The 18,558-nt window shown below is 35.6% G+C and overlaps 1 protein-coding gene across 1 annotated transcript in view; it reads left to right on the top strand.

The window, feature by feature from the left end:
• Positions 1 to 18,558, top strand: part of PCM1 (pericentriolar material 1) — a gene marked incomplete at its 5' end in the record, with an annotated part of 30,526 nt that overhangs the window by 9,288 nt on the left and 2,680 nt on the right. Inside the window, 17 exons of the mRNA XM_009708237.1 lie at positions 861 to 1,083; positions 1,209 to 1,354; positions 2,301 to 2,494; positions 3,712 to 3,895; positions 4,570 to 4,928; positions 5,460 to 5,618; positions 7,666 to 7,838; positions 7,924 to 8,052; positions 8,641 to 8,761; positions 9,082 to 9,219; positions 9,467 to 9,600; positions 10,695 to 10,829; positions 11,372 to 11,569; positions 13,914 to 13,973; positions 15,779 to 15,917; positions 16,650 to 16,795; positions 17,748 to 17,823. Of these exons, the coding sequence (XP_009706539.1) occupies positions 861 to 1,083; positions 1,209 to 1,354; positions 2,301 to 2,494; positions 3,712 to 3,895; positions 4,570 to 4,928; positions 5,460 to 5,618; positions 7,666 to 7,838; positions 7,924 to 8,052; positions 8,641 to 8,761; positions 9,082 to 9,219; positions 9,467 to 9,600; positions 10,695 to 10,829; positions 11,372 to 11,569; positions 13,914 to 13,973; positions 15,779 to 15,917; positions 16,650 to 16,795; positions 17,748 to 17,823 (2,714 nt within the window). The remainder of the gene's footprint in view (positions 1 to 860; positions 1,084 to 1,208; positions 1,355 to 2,300; positions 2,495 to 3,711; positions 3,896 to 4,569; positions 4,929 to 5,459; positions 5,619 to 7,665; positions 7,839 to 7,923; positions 8,053 to 8,640; positions 8,762 to 9,081; positions 9,220 to 9,466; positions 9,601 to 10,694; positions 10,830 to 11,371; positions 11,570 to 13,913; positions 13,974 to 15,778; positions 15,918 to 16,649; positions 16,796 to 17,747; positions 17,824 to 18,558) is intronic.

Below are 18,558 nucleotides of genomic sequence, written 5' to 3'. Positions count from 1 at the left end.
AGCATTGCATTAACTACAAGGCGTCCTTGCACAGCAAACTGAAATTACTTTATGCTTGCTAGGGAGCTGTGTGTAGTGACACTTTATTGTCTGAGTTGCTGTAGCTGCAATGTGTATAACTAATGTGAGTATTTCTTCTGTTTTCAGTTGTATTAAATGTCTGCCATTGAATTCTCCAGTTGTGTTGCAGTAGCTCCTTATGTTCCCATGTTTTTTTAATCAGCTTAAAAGATAACCTATATGAAATTTTTGCTATGATACTGATCAGTCTCTATTAATTAATAAACTAACTGAAATTTTTTCTTTCAAATTGTTGGCTTTTGCAGCTTTGAAACTATTTCTTACTAGATTTTTTTTAATTAACATGAATATTTCTAACTGTTGCTTACCTGATTGATTTCCTTAATAAGCTTCGTGTGACTAAATGAAAATACCATGTTAAAAGTAAAGTATATCTCTTCAATTTATTTCCTCTATTTTTGATACCAAAATAATTTTAGTAGATAGTGGGCTTCTAGTCAGGTGCTGGACCTCTTAATTCTTAGTGTATTATGTTGGTGGCTTCTGTTTTCATCTGAGTACATATTATATGTCAGTAATGGATGATACTAAAAACAAGATCCAGAAACACGTTTTTGGAGAGTGGTTGTCAGTTGGGTGGCTGTTATTTTCCATTTGTTTAGGATAATGTTGGACTGAGAAAATCATATGGGTGATTAGCTGGCACATTGAAACGGCCTGTGCCAAGTGAGTTGTTAACGTACTACTAAAACATAATTTGAATCATGGAAGTATCATTAGAAGAAGTTGTTTGAAGTGTCAGCTTTTGTCCTCATTCTTCCTTTTTTTTCCCCACCCAGGTGGAAAAATTGCCGCCCCCTTTCAGCAGATGGGAATTATCGTCCATTGTCTAAGGCCAGGCAACAGCAAAACATAAGTATGCGACGTCAGGAAAACATTCGGTGGATGTCCGAACTTTCATATGTGGAAGAAAAGGAACAATGGCAAGAGCAGATAAATCAGTTGAAGAAACAGCATGAATTTAGTGTTAGCATTTGTCAAACTTTGATGCAGGATCAACAGGTAGATAGTAAAAGCAGTTATTTTACTGTTCTTACTTTGTCTCCCTGCCCCCCCTGCCTAAATCTTTCCAGCAATAACTTCTGGTTTTGGTAGTTTGGTCACTGTCATGTATTTTCTTTCCACAGACCCTGTCTTGTCTTCTACAGACTTTGCTTACAGGCCCTTATAGTATGATGCCCAATAATGTTGCATCTTCACAAGTACATCTTATTATGCATCAGTTAAACCAGTGTTACACTCAACTCACTTGGCAGCAGAATAACGTCCAAAGGTTTGCTGGCTGTATTAGTGTTTGTGGAATTTGAAATGCTTCAGTAACAGAGAACATGGTTATGTGAATAAAAGATTACAGATGATGGTTAAATATGAAACTGTTGAACTTTGGAGTTGATTACAAGCTTTTGAAATTGTATACAGCATTTTTGGTGGTTTTTTTCACTACTGCTTTAATGCCTTTGATATGGTTCTTTTTGAGTGATCTTTAGTGAAGAGAACCAGAAGTTGGCATCTCTTCCAAAAATCTGTTGTGATAGCTTTATTTGGCCAGTTTGGTTTAGACTTGCTTTCCTTGAATATGCTTTCATGTCTGTAGTCTTTGCTAGACTGCCTATCAAGATTCTGGATTCTAATGGTTATGGAAAGATGGTGCAAAAGCTTTTTGTCTTTCCTTAGCATTGTCAGTCAGAACTTATGCTTACTTATGCTCTATTTGGATGTACTACTTTTACCTTCTGAACAATGGTCTCTTTTAAAAAAAATGTACTAGTCATTTTAATTCATGGCATGAAAGTTCAATCTCTTCATCTCTGTTTTGTATTTGGTAAGTGGTATATAGTTACTGGCCTCATATATATCTTAAAGTAGTCTTAATACCACTTATGCAAATATTTTGTATCTTTGGTTGTTTCTATTTGAGGTACCTTTTCAGCCTACTTATTTTTTTAGCGTCTAGTCAACTTTTTAAGGATATTTAACTTCTATAAACCTGACCACTAGTACAGAATGGTTGGTTTTAAAACTGTTGCTCAGGATTAAATAAAAGAAAAAAAAAAAAGAACCAAACTTGTTTTTAATAGCTAATTGGAGCAATTCTTAATGTACATTGCATGGGGCAGGTGAAATAATATGATTCTCAAATTACTTTAGTATAAATTTACAACTTTCCCTTAGCGCTTGGGGCGGAAAAAAAAGAATACTTATTTTTCCTTGTTTTCAAGGTTGAAACAAATGTTAAATGATCTTATGCGCCAGCAAGAAGAGCAACAGTGTCAAGAGAAGCCATCAAGAAAGGAGAGAGGCAGTAGTGCACCACCACCTCCATCTCCTGTGTTCTGTCCATTGAGTTTCCCTCCACAACCTGTGAACCTGTTTAATGTACCAGGATTTACTAATTTTTCTTCCTTTGCTCCAGGTGAGTATTACTACAGGTGTGAAAAGTAATACGAATTTCAAAAATTTCTTTTCCCTCATTTAATTGGAATCTTAGTGGAAACTTGCTGAAACTCTGTGACTTTTCCTTTATATTGAAATGATCTTAAACACTACTTGCATGAGTCCATATTATCCTAGCATAAGTTTGTTAATGTTTTTTGCTGAACAATTGTATATTTTGACTTCACTATAAAAAGCAAGACTTTCTCAATAAGAAGCTGGTTATAGTCAAAAATACCCACTCCACAAAGTGGAGTTTTAAATGTTCTTCATCCAACATATGAAAAGCAATGTTTGAAGCTTTTCAATACCTTCAGCAATTGTTTAGTAGTGTTCTGACTAAGGGAACCTTCTAATTTTAAGGTGTCACGTGGTAATTATTTCCCTTTTTCTTAGAAGTTCCAGCTCTCGTTTTTGTTTTAAATGTCTGTAAATGGAGAGTCTTACTAATTTTTGTTCCCTTCAGAGGTATAGAGGAACTGTTGACTTGGATACAGTGTTCCTAATCTCATTACCAAATCTACTTTTACTGTTGAATTTGAGATGGAGAAAAATTTAGGTATTTTACTATATCGTTGTTCAAGTTGTTAAAGCTGTCTTAATATATTTCAGCCTTTTCAGGAAACCGGGAAATAGGCGTAGATGTAGATTGTAGCTTTCAGACTCTACAGTCTGTTTTCTGTTTAAGAATATATTTTAAATTATATGGAACCTGCACAGAAGAACAGTTATGTTCAGTTTGCCATATTATAAAGATTCTGAAGTTAAAATAAGTATTATGAATTTATGACTTTTTTTACTTATACTGTTGGAACTTTCTTGTGAATTTGATGGTAGCTGAAGTATTGATAAAGTCTTCATGCAGACAGAACTCTGCCGTTTTTTGAACTGATGTCATTTTTACCTTCGCTTGTAGGAGCTCTTTATTGTAGAGTTTCCTGAAGTACCTTTATCTCTCTACTGATAGGATTGTAGTATCTAGTAGATGGCATGTGTAGTATCCAGTAATGTTCGAAACCTGCATTTGGGATAAATTCTGATTATTGAAGTGCTTTCAGGATGGAAACAGTTTTTACTTACTTCCCCACTGTGGCTTTGCTTCATAATTGAATGTTGCTACACAATATGTCTAAAATTTGACTTTTATCACACAGATAAATGAAGTAGAATCTTCTGACTTTTTTGATTACTTTGTAGGTATTAACTATAATCCAGTGTTCCCTTCTGGTTTTGGAGATTTTGCACACAATATTTCCCCACACAGCAGTGAGCAGCAGCAGCAGCAACATCCTCTAGATCATAATGCTTCTGGGAAAACTGAGTATATGGCATTCCCCAAACCTTTTGAAAGCAGTTCCTCTAACGGAGCAGAAAAACAAAGGTATTTAATATCACAATGCAACAGTCCTTTAATCATTTTTCCTCCACCGCTCCTCCCTTTTCTGAGGCTTGTGGCAATTCATCATTCTTTTAGGGAATTTATTGTAATAGAATTATGAGATGAACTTTACTTTTGCTGTTTCCACTTTAATTTTTTAACTTTTTTTCAGTGAAGTGTTCTGCATTTCTGTATATTAAGTAGTGTATCATTTTGTGAATATTTAAAGATCAAATATAGTGTTGGAGTGGTTTTGTGATACTTTTTGTAAGTGGAGGAAGATTTAATTTCCATGTTTTCGAAACTGAGCTGTTGGAATAACTGGAGGATATAATTTCAGTGAATGCTTATTTTTTCTGCTACAGTAGATTGTAAAGAATGTTGTTTTAAGGAATGTTTTGTCCTGTAGTACTATTTGGGCACAGTAAGAGTTGCATAAGTGCATTCAGGTTGAAATCGGTGATAAATGTAAATTTCTTCAGACATCTTCCATTTTCCACTTGAAAGGGTTCTCACTAGATTTTTTCTTTTTTTTTTTTTTCAACGTTCAATTGATGACTGAATAACTAGGGCAGATAATAGCTTTATCCATAATGCCAGTTTGCCTGGAAATACTTGCTGTTTCTATCTGAGCCAATAGGTCATGATGTATTGTGGTGTTTCTTTCTTTCTGACAGGAGGAGTCATAGACAACCTGAAGAGGAAATGGAAAAAAGATCAGCTTGGCTTAATGACAGCCAGGAAGTGAAAAGAGATGATGAGTCTCAGCTGAAAGCAGGTTTTGCGGTTTCAGTGCAAAACATTGCTTCCAGTCATAAAAATCAGTCTGATATGAGCAGGAGAAGAGAGTTTGATGAAGAGTCTTTGGAGAGTTTTAGTAGCATGCCTGATCCAGTAGACCCAACTACTGTGACAAAAACATTTAAATCTAGAAAAGCATCAGCGCAAGCAAGCTTGGCATCAAAAGATAAAACACCCAAATCAAAGAATAAGAGGAAGAGTTCTTCTCAGCTAAAAGGCAGAATTAAAAATACTGGTAGGTTGTAAAGTAGTCTTGGATACCATGGCAAACTCAACTTGGATTATAATTGTTACATTCCAGAGAATTTACTCTCCGTAAATGGTACCTATAATAATGAAAATAAGTTATTGAAATATGAACTCATTTTACATAACATAACTACATAAGGTTTTTTTAGTATTTCAGTAAATAAAAAGCATAACTGATTAGTACATCATAATTTAAATGGATAGTGGATGCAGATACATTAAGATGCTGTGGTAAGCCACCAGGAGAATCTTCCTCTTCATTATGTCTTCACTTTCAAACTGAATGACTTTCTGAAAGATGTGCTTCAGTAAAATACTGAATGAGAAGAGAGGGACAGTACTTGCATGTATAGTCCTGTTGCAGTCTACTGTATGGCTTCAGTGTGCAGAGGAAAATTTTTGGCTAGAAACATCACTGGTGTTTTGCATCTTTGAGATTGCCCTCAAACAAATTTTTAAAAGTAATAAAACATTTTGTAAGCTTTTTTTTTCCTTCTTTTTCCTCCCCTCTCATTAGGTTATGAAAGTGCAAGTGCTTCTAGTGTGTGTGAACCCTGCAAGAGCAATAAAACCAGACACTCTGAAGAGGTTGTTCATGCAAAGGTGTTCAGCAAAAGGAATCAGGAACAATTGGAAAAAATAATTAAATACAGTAGATCTACAGAAATGTCTTCAGGTATTCTTTTCTGAATGTCAGTAATTATTTTATGAACTTCTCTGAGTAAAGGACCTCCATACTTAGTTGCTAGTGTATTATTTAAAAACAAGTGTTATGACAAGAACACAATATTGTATAATTAGCATGGGGATTTAGTTTTTTAATTTCTAAGGATGCTGTAAACATAAAAGTGTGTAAAGAGTTGGGTATTGATTGCTTTTGGGTGCTTTCTGTAGATTAGGTACTTAATTAAAATAATTCAGAAACAAACCTGTTACTGTAAAACAAAGAACCTAGCCAACCAGAAACTCACTCGTTTGGTGTTTTTATGGAAAGTAACTGCACAACAGATGAAACTTGGTTTAGTGTTTGAACTACATCCTGTACTGCATACATGTTTTCTTTCTATTCATGCTTAAAGGAGCTCTATCAGATATCATTCAAATTCAATCTTATAACATCCCATAAACCCTTACATTTTTGCCATCTGCACTGCTTTTCTTGCGTCTAAATCATAAAAATATTCTCTTCTGTGTCTTTTTAGGTTCTGCCAGTATCTCTGTTTTGTTTGAAAGATGCAGAAATTTTAGTCATTGTAGCATGATGTACAGCTTTGTCAATGTAGCTGTGTCCACACTAAGAGCTGTTTATTGGTATGCGTAATAAACTTTTACCAGTCAAGTTCTCACAATAAGCAGCTTTGTGGTTTGGATGACTAAGCAGTCTTCCTCCTGCTATTTTGTATAGACCCTGTCTTTATTTCTGGTGCGCATTTTTGTGTTTATCACTGTCTATCCCCACTTTCCTACAGCGCATGCTAGGAGAATTCTGCAGCAGTCTAACAGAAATGCATGCATTGAAGCGCCAGGTAATGCATTCACTGCTTAGCTTCAACAATATCCTATTACTTTTTTTTTTTCCCTCTTAGCGTTGGTCCTGTATCTCAGAGTGTTTAGCAGATGTTCAAAATTAGTGCTATTGCAGCACCTTCTCAATAAACAAGACAAGAGAAGTTACTTGTAACTTGCATGAAATGCAATGATACAAACTACTTTGAATTGTAATTGTGGAGAATGTGTTTATTATGTTCTTGATTAGTCACAATTACAAATAGAAAATACGCAGGTAGATATCACAACCAAAAACTAGTTTCAGCATACATTTTTAGTATGTTTAAAAGCTGCTATTACATTTTATTAACGGGGGAGGGAAGCGATTTCTAGTGGCTTATTAAAGGTTGAAAGAGCTTGCCTCTATGCCTAAAAATACTAGTAAACTATTAGCAGATAATCAAATTGCACAGTAACTTTTGCTGTATTGCTAATAACTTCATTAACTTGAATACTAACAAATGTGCATCTGTTAAACTAAGCTGAGTTTTCCAGATTTAACTTTTTTTCCCATTCAACACTTGCCAAAATATGTATGTAATAATTTAACTGTTGTGATGCAAGGATAATCCTTAATTTTCAAAGGAAGAGGAGACTTGTTAGGGAACACATTGTCTTCTCATACATATGTAATAGGACTTAAGGGTAAGAGGTTTTGTGTGAGCCTCAGAAGTGGTATTAGACATGTATGAGAATGTAGGATTTATGCTTGCGTGGGAGGTGTGGGAAGGAGTGGCCTTCTTGAATTCAGTCTAGAGCTTTCTTAATGTTGTTGCTTGTGTTACATAAACTTGAGACCTTTGGCTATCTCATTTGAAATATCTTAAAACTCCATTTTCAGTGTTCAGTACCTATTCCGAGAGCAATATTGTGGTGTGCGCAATATTCTCTTTAATAAAGAATACTTTCTAAATGTATTCAGAATTGTAAAGAAAATTATTCCTATGAATGCTTTGTTTTATTTCGTATATAAAGGATTGCATAAAGTATTATTTCAGAATGTTTAAATCTTTGTTGCCCTTCAGGAAATGAGTAAGCTTTAAGAAGGCAGCTATATAGTGAAATATACAATGATTGAGATGTAATTTGTGTACCTGTAACTTACATGCCTAATAGACAGTTGCCTTTCAACTCGATGCATGCCAAGGACTTAAAGAGTTCCTTTTTTTCTACAGAAACTGGTAGTGATCTTTCTATGTTTGAGGCCTTGCGAGACACCATTTATTCTGAAGTGGCAACTCTTATTTCTCAAAATGAGTCTCGTCCTCACTTTCTTATTGAACTTTTCCATGAGCTTCAGCTAATAAATACAGATTACCTGAGGCAAAGGGCTCTATATGCTTTACAGGTATGCGCAAAATTTTTGATCCTTATGTATGAATCAAACAAATCTTAGATCCTTTTGTACGGTATAGATTTATTATCTTTTCCAGGATATAGCGACCAGACATTTATCTGAGAACAACGAAGAAGGGAAGTGCACAAAATCACTGAATTCTGCAACATGGATGGCATCAAATTCTGAACTCACTCCCAGTGAAAGCCTTGCTTCTACAGATGATGTAAGTTTTCAAGTTCAGAAGCTAGTTTACTGTCAACTTTTCTTATATTTTCAATTTACATGTGTGCTTATGTACTGAAATATTCATGCTAGTGATAGAATTTTAAAAAAATTAATATCAACTTATACAGACTTTTCTAAACAGAGAATTGAAGAGAATCTTAATGCAAAAATGATTAAATATGGTAGGATCCTTGATGCTGGAAATGAGTGATATATCAGGGAGGAGTAGAACATGGAGGGGGCATAAATCGGAAACTGATACTCAAAAAGAGCCAAAATCTTCTCGTAAGGTCAGGACAAGTACTGATCACAAGATTCCAAAAAAAATTTTGTGTGTTTGTATTCAAGCAGTCACTGATACCTTTGTACAGTTTCATATGTGTTTTATAGTTGAAGTATTTGAAGCAAACATGGTAGAATCACCTGATGGATTTATATCCTAAACCTAAGGTTATTCCCCAGTGAGGCAGCCTGGTGACAAGTCTTGATATCACAGCCTGTGGCTAAAAAGAATTGCTGGTTTGTTGACCCATCTATGAGAGGATGGTGCTTCCTGCTTTGTATTAAGTTGTTTGGTGTTATTTAGGAAACTTTTGGCAAGAACTTTTCTACAGAAGCATGTCAAGATTGTGAACAAAATGATGCAGACAATGGGAGTACTATGTCTACATCTTCAAATTTTGAACCCTTTGCCACTGATGACCTTGGTAAGAATGATGTGATTTACAATGTTGTAAGTGTTACTCTCTCCCTACTAAAATGCCTGCAATTGTCTGCACTTAAATAGTACACTATTCTTTCATCTTTAGTGTGTAGTCACATGTTTTGTAAAACAATACTTAGAGAAATTAGCCACTTGTGAAACACTTTGAGTTAATCAAAGTGTGTAATACAGTATTATAACTCAACTACAGTTATATGTAGATTTTGAAACTCATGGCTTTGAATTCATTTTTATCATTGTTTACTTGTCTATCAACTGAAAACTTTTTATTTAGATTAAAAGGTGTTTTTATTCTAAATATAGGCAACACAGTGATTCACTTAGATCAAGCTTTGGCTAGGATGAGGGAGTATGAGCGTATGAAAATTGAAGCTGAAAGTACCCTTGACTCTGAGGGCTGCTCTAGTAATTTTCAGGGTGCTTCTGCTGCTAAATTAGAAGGTATGCACATATATACATATTTTGCTTAGTTCTAGAAAATAATTGTTCTAACTATCAAGAATCATTTAATTGGCTGAATTGCTTTCCTCTTTGTTTATATTGAAAACTTAGCAAAGTTTCAAAGGATCTTCACGTACTTGAGTAATCATGATTTATTTTTAAAAAAAGAAAAATACATGGTTTTGAAATTGGTATTTCTTTGGTAGTAATGTTGAATGACTTAAAGGTGCATTGTTTTTTTAATGAGGTCCAGGTACCAGTGAAAGTCTTCCTGTGCCACAGTCAAGTGAAGTTTCTGCTGTTCCATGTCCTCGTATAGATACTCAGCAGCTTGACCGGCAGATTAAAGCAATTATGAAAGAGGTCATTCCTTTTCTGAAGGTAAGAAGTCTTTTCAATAAAGTATGAATTAAAAGAACAGAAGGGCCTGCATAATTGCATAGAAGAACAGTATTTAAAATTGAAAACTTGCATCTTAGCAACAGCTGCCAGTAAAGATGTGTTAAGTTGCAGACCTTGCTGAGGATGAAGTAAGGATTAAATACTCCAACAGAAAGATTCTGTGGAGTTTTTAATAGGAGACAGAAATGGTAAGGTTTCTAGATTGCATAGGGCTGATGGACTTGACATCAAGGACAATCGATTTCTTTGGAGCTGACCAAATCAAATAGAAATGTTTGAGAATATACTTCTGAAATATTTGCTGCCTTTTAGCAAAGAGAACTGAGATAATTTTAATTAAAACTGTTTCATACAATGTAACATGAGATATTTTTGAAGAATAGCTCTGAGTTGTTGATTTTTAGCATTATTTGTTCCTCTTTACAAATATCTTTGAAGTTATTGTGAGCTTGTAAACTTCTGTGAACACAGAGGAAAAATGTACTTCTTTAAAGAAGGAGAAACAGTCACAGTTCATTCTTTGCAAGGTTAAAGAGCAGAGAAGATTGAGTTGTAAGATGCTTAGGTCATCTCCCTATTCCCTTTTATAGTATGTGCCATATATAAGCTTAGGTTTGTTTAATAAGGTACTTGGTTGATACTAGGTTTAAAAACTATGTCTGTTGTTGACATGCCACAGGCTCTGTGCCTGAAGACTTCAGTTTTGTTTGTAATTTTAAGGAAGCTTACGACAGTAGGTGTCTCAACATACACTTTAATACACTTGAGTACACAACCATGATGTATGAAGATTCTTAGTCTGCCCATGTACCAATGTATTGGATAACTGAGATAAAGCTTTGTCTGTCATGACCAATCGGTCATTAATGAAGTATGATGCCTGCTCTACCTGTGTTCCAGTTTGTTTGTTTTGCGAGGTGGGTTAGGACCTGTTCATGGGCTGCTGTTCCTTCAGCAGACAGGTGATTTTTTTATGAAAGAATTTCAGCATTTGAGTTAATGGCTGATTTTTTTTTTTTTTATTAATTTTTTTTTAAAGTGGTAACTAAGCTCATTCTGTTATACTTGTTTAGGAACACATGGATGAAGTATGCTCTTCTCAGTTACTGACATCAGTAAGACGTATGGTCTTGACTCTTACACAACAAAACGATGAAAGTAAAGAATTTGTGAAGTTCTTTCATAAGCAGCTAGGCAGTATACTTCAGGTTAGTCGCTTTTCATTGTTATTTTGCAACACTATTGCAACTTGGATAATGAGCAACAGATACACCAGCTTCCCTAAAGTTATGTTTTACAACTTCAATAGTATAGCTGTTATCCTTCAGCATTGATACACCAATGAGATATTACCTTGTTTACTAAAACTAAAGCTTTATTATCCATGGAACTTCTCACTATCTGGCAGTGATGGAAAAGAAGTGTATCTCCTGCCTGTGGCTGTCTTGAAGGAGAGCTCTGGTGATGCTCTTCGTGGACATTTTGTGTAAATTCCTGAAAACCAATAGGCTACTCTTTTCTTTCTTTTTTTTTTTTCCTACAAGCATAAAGTTTAAATCAGTAACTTGCTAAGTTCTGTGTTATGTGACTAGAGATCCTACTTAAAATCTGTTTAAGACAGTAAACCATATGTTAAAAAAAGTATGAGCTACTATATACCTAATTTTGAGTTATTAGGAATATGACAAATTCTTAGTCTTCGAAGTTTGAAAGCCTGTTTCAAAAACTGAAGAATTATTTCTCTTCACAGGATTCACTGGCGAAATTTGCTGGTAGAAAATTAAAAGATTGTGGGGAGGATCTTCTTGTGGAGATCTCTGAAGTGTTATTTAATGAATTAGCCTTTTTTAAACTCATGCAAGACTTGGACAACAACAGTATTTCTGTAAAGCAGAGATGTAAAAGGAAAATAGAAGCTACTGAAGTGATACAGTCTTATGCTAAAGAGGTTTGTTTTATTGTATTTTTTTAAAATGTAGCTTTTCTGAGTTTCATAAATATCTGTATTTCCTAAACTACTTTGATTACCTTAGTTCATATGTTGTATATCTCAGGTTGTGTTTTTTTTACAAATTAGTGCTGTGTAGTCACAGTATTGCTTGTGGAGAAGCATGAACTAATTTCCCTCAGGAAGGGAGGTGTCCTGTATTATAGATGGGTGTCTGTTACAGATATCTAATTGCGTAGACTTTGTTGTTGGTAATTCAGAGGAGGTGTGTGTTAATGGTTATATGTGCACATAGGAATGAACAGTCAAGTGTTGAAATACTGTTAACATCTGGGGCCATTGAGTAGTTGTTGTGGTTTAACCCCAGTAGGCAGCTGAGCCCCACACAGCCATTTGCTCGCTTTCCCCTGGTGGGATGGGGGAGAGAATTGGAAGGGTAAAAGTGAGAAAACTCGTGGGTTGAGATAAGACAGCTTAACAGGTAAAGCACAACTGTGTGAGCACGCAAAGCAAGGAATTCATTCAGCACTTCCCATGGGCAGGCAGGTGTTCAGCCATCTCCAAGAAAGCAGGGCTCCATCATGCGTAACGGTTACTTGGGAAGACAAACACCATCCCTCCAAATGTTCTCCCCCCGCTCCCCTCCTTCTTCTCCCAGCTTTATGTGCTGAGCATAACGTCATACGGTATGGGATATCCCTGAGGTCAGTTGGGGTCAGCTGTCCTGACTGTGTCCCCTCCCAACTCCTTGTGCACCCCCCAGCCTCCTCGTGGGTGGGGTGGGGTGAGGAGCAGAAAAGGCCTTGATTCTGTGTAAGCCTTGCTCAGCAGTAACGAGAACATCCCTGAGTTATCCACACTGTTTCCAGCACGAATCCAAAACACAGCCCCATACCAGCTACTATGAAGACAACTGACTCTATCCCAGCTAAATATTCTGACGTATGACGTCCTAGTCCGTCATCTCTCCAGTTATGCCTACAGCTTTCCTTGCAGGAGCTTAGTTACGCACCATCTTTACTTAACTTGAGTAAGTCCTATGAAGTCATCAAATAGTTGGCTTATTGGCATATGTAGGAAGTATCACTTTCTAGATTTGGAGTGTAAAAGATCTATAAACTTTTCAGAAATATTTGAGACTGTAGTACATGTTCTGCTCTAACAAAGCAAGTTTTGGTTGGTTTTCACACCTTTTATTAAAGATGTTTCATGACCATTTTTAATTTTAGTATTGCAATTTTAGCAGCATAGCTTTTTTTATTTATATGAACTGTTTACAAAACAAACACCAAGACAGATTGTGTTCATATACTTAAATTGGTCAGGTATCTACCTCAATATTTCTTCTTGTATAGTGTAGTTACGACTTCCATGTCCTTTCGGCTTTCTTTTGGAAACACAAATACCAAAGCAAACCCTTAACTCATTCTTATTTTAAAATGTCAGCAGAAGATATGTTGTGAATCTGTCATACACTATAAAGTCCTATAAATCCTTTATCATTCTAAGCATATAATTGCCTATATTTCAATATAGTTCCAACTTAGATATACCAGTAATACGGTTAGTATGAGAGAGACTGCGGAGTGCCTTGTAAAGAGGCCGAAGAAACACTCTGAATCCAGAAAGATTTGGACATGACTTCCTCTTTTATCTGAAGTTGTTCGTTGGGTCTTTGTTACATAAAGGATTGGCTTATACACTGCGGTGAGAATCACGGAGCCAACTTAGATCTGGTATTTCTTCTGCTATCCTCTCGTGGAAGACAGAGAAGTAGGGATAAGGTCAATGTTTGCCTTGTTGCTGGGGCAGCAGTTCAGATTCCACAGAGCTGGAGACCAGCCAGAACTGGTGGGTCCTGGTTACTTTGTACAGACCTGCACAATTGTCTCTGTATGGTCTTCTCAGAGCTTTCAACTCTGGGATCCTGGTGCAAGCACGTCTGATCTTGCTCGATTTTGTGGCTGTCTTGAGTCCAGTAAGCTAACTGGTTTTAGATTCCACACTGAAAAACACAGCACTCTGTCTTGACCAGAGCTGGTATATCTAATTCTGTATGTTAAATATGATTCAACCACAGCCTGGAGAATTAGCCTGTGTAAACGTAATTGTTTAAATAAAAGGGCTAGCACAGTTTTTTGTAATGTTTTGCAACTCTAAAATTTTGAAGACATCTGTGTAAACATCTCTCGTAGTATAGAAGTCTGTGTGGCTTACTGCCATTTTGAGATAGCAGTTCTTGGTAAGACTGGCATTTCGGCCAGGCTTTCATGAAGCCCTAGTTTGGTTCAGTATTTTGAAGTTATTTCAGTTTAGAATTGAAGACAGTTTGTGTTTCTTCTAGGCAAAAAAAGGTCTCCAGGTGGATGTTTGTTCATCTGCTGAAGATGTCGATGAGGACAAAGTATGTTTATGCTTCTCAACTGTCGTTATTCCTCAGATAATTTCACAGATTGCTTAGTCTTACTGTTTTCTGTCATATAAATCCAGTATCTGCAAGCAGCCCATTTCCTAGTGTTTAGAAATTTATTAAACATCATGGGTTTTATCTCCTTTCTGTTATTTTCAGTGACTTGCTTTATAAAAGTAACAAAGTAAATTATAATTTCCCTTTTTTTAATTGGACTTGATGATCTGGGATAATGACTACCAAAAACTCTACCTTCATCGATAAGTCTTTTTTATTATATGCATTCGGTAAACATGACTTGGATATTGGTTCCTTGGTTGCTCTTGGTTTTATTCCTATTTCTGCTGCACAGCCGTTACCAGTGTAAAGACTATTTGATGCATTTCTTACAAAACATTATCTCATTACCTTTCAAGAAGTGCATTCAGATCAACGAAGATAGTATTAAAGATGCTTTTCTGTTTATTGTTGGTGACCTTTATGTAGAATGAGGTTTGCTTTAGGACTGACAACTTGAAAGTCTAAAAAGAGCAAAGTTTATGTTGAATGCTACGCGACTGAATCGGAATAATTTGTGATACTTGCTGAACAGCTTTAGGGTAGGATCTTGCTTTTCCTTTTAGTATTCATTTTCTGTATTTTAAAGAAAAAAGAAAAGGCCTGTACCGAAGGTGTTTATTGTGGGATTTGATCTGGGACTGTTGCCTGTATTCTCACCTCAGAGCATTGAGAATGTAGTCATTCATTGGAGAATTAAACAAGTAACAAGGACAGCTTAACTATTTTTAGGAATTAACAGCTTCTTTTTTAATGGCATGGAGTAAGTTGTTTTACTTTTCATCTTAAGGAGAAGGCAGATGTTCTGAGTTGGGACACATGGTATTTGAGGTCCTGAGAGTCAAAGTCTGTGAGTGCTCTGAGTATTAAATGTTAGTGCCCAAAATGTCTCCCTTTTCTCTTTAAGTTTGTTTTGAAAACCACTAAAATCATTGTATTTGGGGAGAGGGGTTGTATATGAAGTTTTTTCAGCTGAAATGTTCAGCTATTTCCAGCCAAGGGAAAAATATACGTAACATACTAAGTAGAATGTTCAATTCTTTCCTAAATGGGCATAGGCACATATGTAGGCATGTATGGGCACAGAGTCAGTGCTTGCTTCTAGGGCTTAAAGCTTCTGTTGCGCTGCTTTGGAAGTAAAAGTGGGAAGCTATATATCACTTGTTATGGTTGCAGTAGTGTAGAAGAGTCCTTTCAAGATCTGGAGCCAAACTCAGGGCTTTACTTGGGCTTCCTGTAGTCTGAGCAGAATTTTCTTACTCAAGGTATTCAGCAAATCATTCAGCAGAGAAACTGCTGAGTTAGCTAAAGAAATGAGAAGCTGCAGTTAAAAATATTCCTAATTTTTACTAGAGATCATTTAGGAGAAGCAGAGAAGTTGGTAGAAGGTAATAATGCAGATGTATGTGTCTTCCTCTTGATAATGACAAATTTAAGGACTTTTTTTTAAGCTACCATGCTGACCAGCGTGAATCTTTTCAGATGAAATACTCAGTTCCAGTGTCCTTGATAGCTGTCTGAACAGTGCATGATCTCTTATAGCAGGTTCTGATGCTCTGTTTCAGGAGTAGCTTTGCAGTATTCATTTCAAGGCCTTATGGACTACTTAAACATTAATTTTTTAGTCTGTAGATATTTTTTTTTTATTTTTGAGAAACAAAGGTGACTCCTTGATGCAGAAACCATAGTTTAATCGTTAGATCAACAATTATGAAATTGCAGAGTATTCCTTGTTTCCCTAGGACAAGGATGAGACTGAAACTGTTAAACAAGTACAGGACTCAGAAATGTATGATGGTAATGGAGTTCCTGAAAGTATTAGGTCTGATGCATCTGATCAAGAGGAAGATGAAGAAAGTGAAAGCGGTCCAGTGGCAATAAGTAAGTGGGTTTTGTATAGCTTGTTATTCAGTGCTTTCTCTGTAGTTTAAATCAACTAATTTTACAACAGGATTTGGATGAAGTACTCCTGTGTAACATGTTCTCTTGCAGACTTTCTAGTTGGGTCTTTTTCACTGAAAGTTTTCCGGTGCTGTATTTACTGGTATTGTGTAAAGGGTTAAACATTCCAATTAGAGGAGCTTTTTCTCTCTGTAATCAGTAGATCTGTAAAAGCACATTTGAATCAGATTAATTGTTTAAGTTACATATCCTGTCTCAGCTAAACTTGGAGTTTCTCAGCCTTTAACCTGAATGATGTGAAAGCTGCTGAAATTTTCTGCAGTTTTTAATTTAAATGATGATTTTTAAAAAATATCCTTCTACTTAATCTTGCATATTTTTTGTCCTGTTTGTCGTCTTACACCAACTACTTATGGCTTGATTTCCCTTATATTTACCTTATTCACACCAACTTGTCTAATAACTTAGATATTTCACATGAACACGGTGGTGTTTGTTTGTAATATAGCTTATGTGGCGCATATGGATCTCTGAAAGTGAAGTCATCACTGTATCTTAATTTCAAAGAATGTTTCAAAGTAAGAGTTATATCTGACTGTTGGAGTAAATTCCCAAAAGGGATATGGATTTTGCAGCCTGGCTTTTATTCTGGCAGGTTCTGTCAATGTGTAAATCCAATATGAAGGTAGTTTTACATTGATTTGCCTTCAGGTTTATCAAAAGCGGAAACCCAAGCTCTGACTAACTATGGCAGTGGAGAAGACGAGAATGAAGATGAAGACATAGAATTTGAGGAAGGACCTGTTGATGTGCAGACATCACTACAAGCCAGCAGTGAAACAACTGAAAATGAACAGGTATCACCAAAGTTGTAAATGCAGAACAAACTGAAGCCAGCGCACAGCTTTTCAGTACATATTTGTATATACCTCAGTTGTTCTTATTGTACTGTTGTCATACTAATGAAAATAGAAGAATGATGCAAGAAATTATATGAAAGCAATAGCTGCTACGTACAAAATGTAACATTCCCTGCCTGAACTTATTGTTGGTATAGCTGATGCCAAAATGAACAGATGGACACAGAGAAAACTAGTGTTTAAATCTGCTATCAGAGAGAGAATGTTAAGCTGCAGTAGAAAAGATAAACTTTCGAAAAAGCATCATTTTTTAAACTGGTAACTGCTGGTTCTTCTGTGTTTGCTGACATCAAGTTCTAATTGGGCTTTCGTTTGCAGAAGCCGTTGACTCTTGTATTCTAGCACGTATCCGATTTCTTTTTCCTCTTTATCATATAATAATTTTTTCTAGAACAACAATGAAATGTTATTGGCTGCTATTGTCATTTCACTGTTAGTTTCCTTAAAAACATTGGATGTGTGTGACCTGCTTCTGGAGACTTGTAAATTTTTTACATTTTAGTAAATAAGATTGACTTCTGAATCTTTTTGAATCTTTGGCTTACTCAACAGCTATTAACACTAGGCAAGGAACATTTTACTTCAAAGGCTAAAACAACAGATCTTTTTGGTGGAACCAAAGAGTTTACCTGAGAACTACTATAGTGAAAAGAACACTAAATGTTCAGATAAAATATGCATATCAGTGTGAGTAGTTTCATAAAGTGTTGTTGACTAGCTGATGAATAGAGAGGAGAACTTGCTGTCTTTATTTCAAACTAGTGAAAAGACAAATACATGGAGCCAGTGTGTGGTGTGTTTCTAGTTAGCAAGGAAGAGTAAATTAGCCAGTAAGTTATGAAGCTAATTAGCAGAATTTGTTCTAACTCGTTTTTACCTTCCCCAATAGACTTTAAACCAAGAATTGAGTAAGACAAAAAGCAGTGAGATTTTGTCATCACAACAAGAATCTGTTAATGTTAAAGGTAAGCCCAATATGCAGTAACTGAGAGATTAACACCTCTATATGAATTTGCATACTGTGAGAATTATTTTGGACGGTGCCTGTGATATAGCTAATTAGGAGGAAGATGGTCAAATTTGCAAGAGTTTACTGGGCTGTGTTTTTCATGGAACCATATCAGTTGACTAGATATATCTGTGTTAATATAGGCACAGCAAACCTTTTAAAGAGGAAATGTGGAATAATCTTACCTAGGTAGATGTGGTTTTGATGCTTGACAACAGCATGAATTTCAGTTGTTTTTTGCAGCTCTTGGCACATAACTGTAGCAGAGTTAATATGTCTGTTACTATATTTTGATGCTTAGATTTGTCTAGTACTTGCTTTTTCTACTGCTACCATTTACTAGCAATTGAAATCACTTTATATTTTGAAGACTTATTTCTGTGAGTAATGCTGTGTGGAAACTGGTTAAGAACTGAGAAATCATTTTCTGTCAAAAGACCAGGTGGTATGAATGTTACCATACCACTACTGGGTGGTATGAATGTTATTTCTAATCTAAGTGTTGTTACTATCTTTTCATGAGTTTTTCTGTTGCAAATACTGGCTTTGTTCTTGGTCTTTTTTGTAGACTAAAAGTAGTATTTGAGTAGATCCTGTAGTGCCACAAGAATGTGGCAAAATGTTAAGGAATTTATTGTTCTGCATTATATCTCATCATACTTAGAATGAATATTTTACAGTAGGTCATATA

Source organism: Cariama cristata, unplaced genomic scaffold, assembly GCF_000690535.1.
Source record: "Cariama cristata isolate BGI_N322 unplaced genomic scaffold, ASM69053v1 scaffold3779, whole genome shotgun sequence".
Taxonomy (NCBI): Eukaryota; Metazoa; Chordata; class Aves; order Cariamiformes; family Cariamidae; genus Cariama; species Cariama cristata.
This window is presented reverse-complemented; position numbering and strand designations above follow the sequence as displayed.